At 33.9% G+C, this 9260-nt stretch overlaps 1 protein-coding gene across 2 annotated transcripts; it reads left to right on the top strand.

Annotated features, from left to right (window-relative positions):
* The first annotated feature begins 6441 nt into the window (after positions 1 to 6441).
* LOC143193164 (PBAN-type neuropeptides) lies at positions 6442 to 8373 on the top strand. Of its 2 annotated transcripts, none has more exons than XM_076399174.1 (3): positions 6442 to 6571; positions 6637 to 6813; positions 8118 to 8373. In XM_076399174.1, exons 1-3 carry the CDS (start codon positions 6520 to 6522, stop codon positions 8297 to 8299), a joined length of 411 nt encoding a protein of 136 aa, XP_076255289.1. In that variant the 5' UTR covers positions 6442 to 6519; the 3' UTR covers positions 8300 to 8373. The 2 variants fall into 2 exon arrangements, with proteins under 2 accessions (XP_076255289.1, XP_076255290.1); XM_076399175.1 differs by having other exon boundaries at positions 6515 to 6571; positions 6640 to 6813.
* The last annotated feature ends 887 nt before the right edge of the window (positions 8374 to 9260 follow it).

The following is a 9260-nucleotide window of genomic DNA, read 5'->3' as shown; positions in this document are numbered from 1 at the left end:
TTTCCGCCTAAAGCTATTGATAAGATTAAGATTATTATTTTTCAAGTTTTATTATGTTTGCTACCTGGGTTACTCGCAAGGAAATATTATCAGATTATTGGCTACGCAATCAAGCCTTACATTTGTAAGGTTATCTCTAAACCCAGGGCGTAAAATAAAAATTATAATTAATAAAACAATATAAAATAACCTAATATCTTAAATAAACATAGACAGAGATCAAAATAATTGAATAATAAAATAATATTATATAAACAAAGCAAACTTGTATGTCGAGGTGGTCAGGTAGTAAAAGGTCAATTGAAAATAAATTTTTTTGGCAAAATAATTTTTTTTATTACTGATTATAGCGACCCTCCAACTTTTCGATACAATTTTTGTAGCACGATTGGTTTTTGCTTCAATATAGGCTTCAATTTCATCGACCACCTCTTCATTTGACGAAAATATCTTCCCAGCGAACATTCTTTTGATATCTAAGAACAGAAAATAGTCGCTGGGGTCCAGATCTCGTGAATACAGTGAATGAGGAAGCAATCCGAAGCCCAATTCATGGATTTTCGCCGTCCTTTTCACTGACTTGTAACACGGTGCATTGTCTTGGTGAAGCAGCACTTTCTTTTTCTTCAAATGCGACAATTTTTCGGCGATTTTGTCCTTCCAACGGTCCAATAAAGCTATGTAATAATCGCTGTTGATGGTCGTTCTTTTTTCAAGGTAGTCGATGAAAATTATTCCATGCGCATACCAAGATACAGACGCCACAACCTTGCCAGCCGACTGTTGCGTTTTCCCACGCTTTGGAGCGGGTTCAATGTGTTTAGTCCGTTCAGATGACTGTCGATTGGACTTCTGAGTGAAATGATGGAGCCATGTTTCATCCATTGTCACATATCGAAGCAAAAACTCGGGTTTATTCGCATGATCATCTTCAAACACTGCTCCGAATCATCAACTCGTCGTTGTTTTTGGTAAAAAGTGAGCTCGCGCGACACCCACTTTTCACAGATACCCCACTTTCTCATACACAAATATTCGTGAATGATATTATTAACATATTCAGTTAATATTTTTAGAGTGTCTGCTATTTCATTCAATTTCAATTTACGGTAATTCAAAATCATTTTGTGGATTTTTTAAATCTTTTCATCGGTAACAACCTCTTTTGGGTTTCCACTGCGTTGACCGTCTTCGGTGCTCATTTCATCGCTTCTAAACTGAGCATACCAATCCCTGATGGTTGATTTTCCTGGGGCAGTATCCGGAAACTCGGCATCAATGAAGTTTTTCCTTCAACTGTATTTTTTCTCTTCAAAAAGCAATATTTTATCAACACGCGAAAATCCTTTTTATCCATTTTTTCACAATAACAAAAGTTGCTTCACTCAAAGTGATATACTTCACAAACTAATGATCCGAGAGCTGTCAAATTTACACACGCATCTTTTGAGGGTTAGGGCTAACTAAAAAAACATACGGATTTAATTCTAGTAAGGCCATCTATGTGTCAAGGCGGGAACTTTTCACTTGACTTGTTAAAAAGATTTCAACTTTTTTTTAAAACAGTTTATAAAAATTCTATCCATATGTCCACCTATCTGTATAATTATCTGCTTCAGATTCTTGGTTTTCAATTGTGCAGATAATCTATACATACCGATAGTTGGGTTCCTCTTCATATTCTTGTTTATTTTTGTATTATGTACGTAATATTTAGTGTAAATTCATCATTACATCTTACATTAGATATGCTTAGTATAATCTTAATTTAACAGAAATTAATGTATTACTATTGTTTTGTTATGCTTGTGTAATACACAAACATAGCAAGTACAGGATACATCAGTTCCATATCATTTTAATATGCTACTTAAAGCTACTTAAGGTAAAGTTAAGAATAACACTTATACACTCTACAAGTTCATGTAGTTTGGTTGACTTTAATGTTCTGATTTCCTGCGTGGTGTCCATTAACCTTGCTTCTTCCACGTTACTGTTATTTAGTAACCTTATTTCATGTTTAAAGACGAAGTCTCGGATCACTTCATAAATTAATTTTATTATTATCATATTTATCTAATTGTGGTTAAGGAATCGGGCATTCATGATATAATTAGGTTTCAATAATTTCGCCACAACGCAAAATTGATCTTTGAATATTTGTAACTAGTACCATGCTGTATTTCCAATCTCTAGTCCATTTGTAGATCTTGTTGAGTGCTACTTGTACTTTTTCTACAGCCTTAGGTAGCGAGTTATATTTTGCCAGAAAATGGTGTCGTCAGAAAATGTTCCAAGTACTGTTCCTTTTATTGCTGAGATATCAGAAGTCTAGAGAAGTCTTCATGCCAGAAATTTTCTTTTGTAAAGGTCTGAGCTGGTCTTATTATGAATCTCCTAAGTTTAGTTGATATAAGAAACATTATCATACTTTGTTTTCCACAAAGTTCACGCAACCCAGTCCTATAGGCTCATTAATTGAATAAAAATGATAAAGTCATTAGCACGCCCTGCAAATTTAAATATAGCTAATAACTTAACGACAGCAAACCATACATTGGGATCAATATTTCGATTGAAAAGTACTTTTGTAATACACATCGTAAATTGTAAAATCTGCTGAGTATGTATGTTTGTATGAACCAATAATATCAGATTAAACAATGGATTATCCCATGGACTATCGATGGTTAAAACATTGTTTTAAGGTATTTTTATATATAGATATATGACGCAGATGTCATATCAATTTTACTTCCGATAACATCACTATGATCTTATAACAACATCTATTTTAAAGCGAACGGTATTAAATTGATATATTTAATCAACTTTAGATAAACGGATACCTTTATATATATTAGAATAAGGATTAGAAATAATATTTTAACTCTTTATTTTATGTTAAACTTCACCAATAATATATATGTAGTGATAGACGAGTTTGCCTCAGCCTACTCATTAACAAAACAAAATATGTTATTCAATTATTTTTCCAAACTAAAATGCCATCTAATAACTCGTATACTTGTCCAATATCATCATCATTTATTCTAGTATCTGACATAGCATCATTTCATATTTTAATTTGCTGATTTTGATTGTCTTGACGATGTTTCTTTTTTGCTCTCAATTTTATATATAGGTTATCCAAAAAAATTGCTATAATTATTTGGTATATTATTTTACGACCTTGAAAAATCTCTAATGATCATAATCTAATATATAATCTAAGAAAATGTATTTTTCCTCAAAATAAGCTACTGTGTTGTCCAACTATTAATGTGTTTGTTTGTTTTTAAATAGAGTTCCCCAATCTGTGTGTGCAGCTCCGATCTCTCAAAATGAATTTGTTACCGAGACTGGAGATGAATTATACCTACACAAAACAACCTACACATCCATGCCAATACAAGTTCTGATTGACTAGAACTGCACATGCGCACTTGATTTAAACTAACCTGAGAGTTTTCACAACTAGGCGTCCTTTTCTATATACGTCTTGTTGTTTACCACAGTTGTAATTAGAAGTCATTTTTAGGTTAATTTTAGACAAATCATGTTAGACAAAAAGAACCAAAATAACACAACTATACTGGTTAGTCGGAAGATAATCTCAACTTGTTCTAAAATCAAAGAGGTTGATCTATCTATAAGACAATCATAAAGCTAATTTGGACCTATCGGGTGCAAATATGGGGTTGCACCTTTGGTCATACAACGCTGTCAAAACAAGGTTCTTCGATTGATTACCAATGCCTATCGCTACGTTGACCTGACAATTAAATAGATTGACGAAGTTATCCAAGATTTCGCCTTGAAACACCAAAGAAGATTACTAAATCATACTAACGTGGAAGAAATACAACTGCTGGACAGCGCGCAAGATGTCAGGAGACTGAAGCGAACCAAACCATTCGAACTTATATAAAGTGTATACCTTTAGTGTAAACTATAGTTATAAGTTATTAAATTTTATAATTGAGGAATACATATTGATGTATTTTCTCTTACTCGTCTTGCTTGTGAATTAATCCAAGTACATAGGAAAAGTAGTAATAAATTAATTGTAAATTAAGATTGTACTAAGCGTATCTAATAAAGAGGTTATTAAAAAAATATTGTTGAGGTAATATAATTATTTCATAGGCAAAATTAGCGACAGATGGATGGATTAAAAATGACCATCACACCAGTTGACCAAAAATTGCAATTCAAATCTTCGCAATTTTGTTGCTGGCCAAGCCCAAAATGAAAAGAAAAAATGAATGAAAACTAGTGCTACAACGACAAACCCAAATTCTAAAAGTCATGGGTTAGTCCAGGAGAGCTATCCACATTAACTTCGAAAGGAAATATCAGCCATAAAGTTTTGTTGTGCATATAGTGAGAATAGCAAGGTATAGTATTTTACGAGGTGCTAAAATAAAATGAAACTGTTATTATGAGCGACAAAAAGGACCAGCAATAGAACAACACACGTAAAAGCCTCCTGTGAAAAAAAAATTGATGAAGGATATACTGTTGCTACTCAAGTAAGTGGCTTTGCCGCACTCAACGTACTCACCAGACATAGCGCCTTTTGACTACCGTTTGTTCAGATCCACGCAATATGACTGGGTTAGCTCACGATTTCGAAATTCTGAAGAAGTGTAAAAATCATTGTCAAGCCAACACAGCGATTTTGACAAGATATCTTCATGTTATCAAAAAGACGGGAAACAATAGAAGATATTTTTTTATTATTTAATTATTACATTGTTACTAGTCGTTTCCGACTAACCTACAATTTGTCTTTATGATAACATAAATCCAGATATATAACTAGGAGGACCCATCGGCCCTATCTCTGGTATAATAGTATAACAGTATCTAGTGAAATAATGTTTGTACATGTCACTGCTGTATTTTTTATTATATGCACCTCACTACACAACACTACACAAGATCAGATGGTTTGATACTTTAGAGCCTGCGTCCTGTTCTGGTGATATTCAAAAGCTGCAAAACTTCAATATTCTCATGAGAGTGGAGTCTTTCCTCATGCCCCCTTGCAATTCTCTTGATTTCTTTACTGACTGTGGGTATCTGAAGGTCTCGATGTAGGTAATCAGTCCTATAGTATTTGGGGGTGCCCACAATACTAATCAGGACTTTGTTCTGAAAAATTTATATTTTATTTATGTTACTCTTTGCAGAACATCCCCATAATTGAACTCCATATGTCCATACAGGTTTTAGTATTTGCTTATAAAATAGCAATTTATTGTGTACTGATAAATGTGATTTTCTTCCAATTAGCCAGCACATTTTCCTATATTTCAATTCCACTTCTTTTCTTTTCTTCTTTATATGTTCCTTTCAGCGAAGTTTTACATCAAGATTCATTCCGAGATATTTAACGTTGTTGCTATATGTAATGATAGTATTATTTAATGTTATTGGTGCTTGTACGGTCTTTTTATAGAGGAACCGCATAACACAGATTTTCTTTCATTAATTTTTATTTTCCAATTTTGTGTCCAATTATTTATATTGTCACTTGCCTGTTGTAATTTTCGTGAGGCTTCTACACTATTGTCTCTGATAGCTATAATATATATAGCATTGGTCCCAGTACACTTCCTTGTGGTACACCTGCTTTAGCTTGTTTTATTTATGTTAACATTCTGTTGTAACGTACGATTTTAGTAGTTCGGTGTGTTGTTTTGGTAACATTTTCTGTAGTTTATGAACAAAGACTTCATGCCAAACCTTATAGAAAGCTTGTACTACATCTAAGAATAAAACTGTGCATACTTTTTACTTCGTAGGTTTTTTTCAATAACATCTGATATTCTGTGGACCTTGGCAATTGTTGAATGCTTGTAAATAAACCCAAACTGGTGTGTTGGTATTAGGTTTTTTCTTTCTGTGATCGGTTTTATTCTTTTCAACAGAAGTTTTTCAAAAACCTTAAATTTTACTGGCAGCAATGATACAGGTCTATAGGCTTTTAGTTCGTTTGGTGACCTTTTGTAGAAAATGATGCAATATATTTTGATTCATCTATATTTTAACAATTTCTCTATAAATGTCGTTCTAAAGTGAAAAGATGATCAAAATAATACATTTTTCGTCGTTTCGTTCATAAATTATACTTAGATTTCACAAACCAAAACGTTGTTCATTAAAATAAGAGAACCCTAGCTATTAATTAGCTACAACAATTAGTAAGAATCATCCTTATAAATCAAATGACAAAAATTCGAAACTTAACAATAAAGAGTTCCCCTCTTATAGTAATAAAACAAAATTTAGATAAAATATAAAGGAGATAGGAAAAAGTTGTTTTGAACATGGCCGGATGACTAAACGATTCCAACATTATTGGATTTTCACGGATTAAATCAAAACTCCTGTGGCGTGAACTGTCATTACTCACCTACATTCAATACAGACCTAATCCTTCCTTGTCGAGCACGAGCGGTATAAATACAGTTATTCCCCGCGTTTTTATCCAGACACAATCCAGCAAACATGACTAAAATATCGGTTGCTTTCCTCCTCATCTCCCTTCTTTTGTTTATCGGTGAGTCGTCTTTATATTCGAACTTCGAACAACGACAAATTACTACAAAACATGTATTGTTTCAGTAGTGGAAAGGACAGAATCGTCGGATATCGATACGAACAAGGAGAAACCAGTGTCCCCCATGTGGTTCGGGCCAAGGATAGGCAGGAGGAAGCGCAATGAAGATAATTACAGGAACGAAAAAGACCCAGACAATTTTTTGGATATCGATACACCATTCTACATAACGGCCAGAGAAGGTATTTAACAGGTCAATTGAAAAGTCTCCGGCCTACCATAGTAAAACACAATATTTTGACAAAATTAGTTTTTTTATTCAACATAATTTCCTTCGAGGGTGATACACTGATTTTAGCGACCCTCCAACTTTTCGATACTATTTTTGTAGCACGATTGGTCCTTTACTTCAAAATAGACCTCAGTTTCGGTGATCACCTCACCATTTGACGAAAATTTCTTCCCAGCGAGCATTCTTTTGAGATCTGAGAACAGGAAATAGTCGCTGGGGGCCAGATCTAGAGAATACGGTGGATGAGAAAGCAATTCGAAGCCTGGATTCATGGATTCTTGCCACCGTTTTCACTGACTTGTGACACGGCGCATTGTCTTGGTGAAGCAGCACTTTATTTTTCTTCAGATGCGGCCGTTTTTCGACGATTTCGTCCTTCAAACGGTCCAATAACGCTATGTAATAGTCGCTGTTGATGGTCCTTTCTCTTTCAAGGTAGTCAATGAAAAATGTTCCATACGCATCCCAAAATACAGACGTTATAATCTTGCCAGCCGACTGTTGCGTTTTCCCACGCTTTGGAGCGGGTTCATCGTGTGCAGTCCACTCGGATGACTGTCGATTGGACTTAGCAGTGAAATGATGGAGAAAAAACTCGGGTTTATTACGCTTGATCATCTTCAAATATGCTCCGAATCATCAACTCGTCATTCCATTTGGTCAAAAATGAGCTCGCGCGGCACCCACTTTGCACAGAACTTTCTCATACCCAAATATTCGTGAATGATATGACGTACACGTTCAGTTGATATCTTTAGAGTGTCTATTATTTCATTCAATTTCAATTTACGGTCATTCAAAACATATTTTTTGATTTTTTTAATGTTTTCGTCGATAACAACCTCTTTTGGACGTCCACTGTAGTCACCGTCTTCGATGCTCATTTCAGCATGTCTACTTATCAATCAATTATCCTTGACGGTTGATTTCCTGGGGCAGCGTCCGGAAACTCGACATCAAACCAAGTTTTTGCTTCAACTGTATTTTTCCCTTCAAAAAGCAACATTTTATCAACACGCGAAATTCCTTTTTATACATTTTTTTCACAATAACAAAAGTTGCTTCACTCAAAATGCTATAATTCACAATCCGACAGCTGTCAAATTTATACACGCATCTTTTGAGGGTTAAGGCTAACTAAAAACATATGGATTTAATTCTACTAGTGCCATCTATGTGTCAGGCCGGGGACTTTTCACTTGATCTCTTATGCAAATTGATCGTGGAAAAAATATAATATTATTTATGTTGCAGCTAGCAGTAGTTTCATCCCACGCATGGGTAGGGACTCTGGAGAAAGCCTGAACGGTTGGCTGGACAATCGGGATTTCGTCCTTACCAAGCCCGTATCGAACAGAGCGTCAAGCCAGTCAATCAGAGGTCTGGGAAGAGGTTTCACACGGTATTTTCCACGACTGGGTCGCGAACTTGAGTGAAGATTATAGCGTTTAAATTAGCACGTATTTTATACTAACCATTAACATATTAATAAAAATTAATGAGTAACTGACACTGTCTTTTTCTTATCGATGGGACATCATCATAGAATCTCTGTTATCATTCATCCACAACATTTATTACATTTTATGATGTAATTTTTTGGTGTGATTGTTAAAAAATATTGAAATATGCATAAAAATATCGATATATCGATTTTTTTTTTGTCTGATATTTTTCTAAATCCTGCTCTACAAAATAACAGATCTATAGTTCAATCAGGCAATATTTTCCTTCACATTTTATTCTAGTTAGAAGGAAATACAATTATGTCTTATTAGTTCAGACACGTGAACAAATGAATCTGTCAAAATCATCTGGTTGTCAGACGTATACAAAATTCTTGAAAGCAATTGTAATAAGAGGTTATAACTCTAACCTATAGACTATCGTGGCTGTATAACCAACTGTAGTTTTTAGATGTACTATAATGTTAAAATCAATTATATTTGATAACATATTTGTTCAATTATTTTATTTGGCTTTACAAGGAAACATTGCATCGAAGGAAGAACTAAACGTAAAACATAAATATGCTCTCTAATGAAAGTAAAATACATTACTCAGATATAGAATTGTTAATTAGGTGGATTAGGCCTTCGGGGGATACCACTACATAAAAATCGCCTGGAACTCTACCTATACTAGTGTAGATAAAAGTTCAATGTATATATAATAAAACAACTCTAACCTATAAATTACTGTGGCTGTATAATTAATTGTAGTTTTAAGTCCTTCGGTAATATATGCATTAGATGTACTATAATGTTAAAATAAATTATAATACATGACATTTTTGTTTGAATATTTTATTTAGATTAGACTATTGTTGTATTTCAACACCAAACTGAAATAAAACTCAGAGTTGATGCGGCAACACTGCGTCGTATTAACCTCACA

This window comes from Rhynchophorus ferrugineus, unplaced genomic scaffold, assembly GCF_030347505.1.
Source record: "Rhynchophorus ferrugineus isolate W39M unplaced genomic scaffold, kcgeb_rfMv2 rfM3, whole genome shotgun sequence".
NCBI lineage: Eukaryota > Metazoa > Arthropoda > Insecta > Coleoptera > Curculionidae > Rhynchophorus > Rhynchophorus ferrugineus.
The sequence above is the reverse complement of the archived record's forward strand: the minus strand, read 5'-3'. Positions and strand labels throughout refer to the sequence as shown.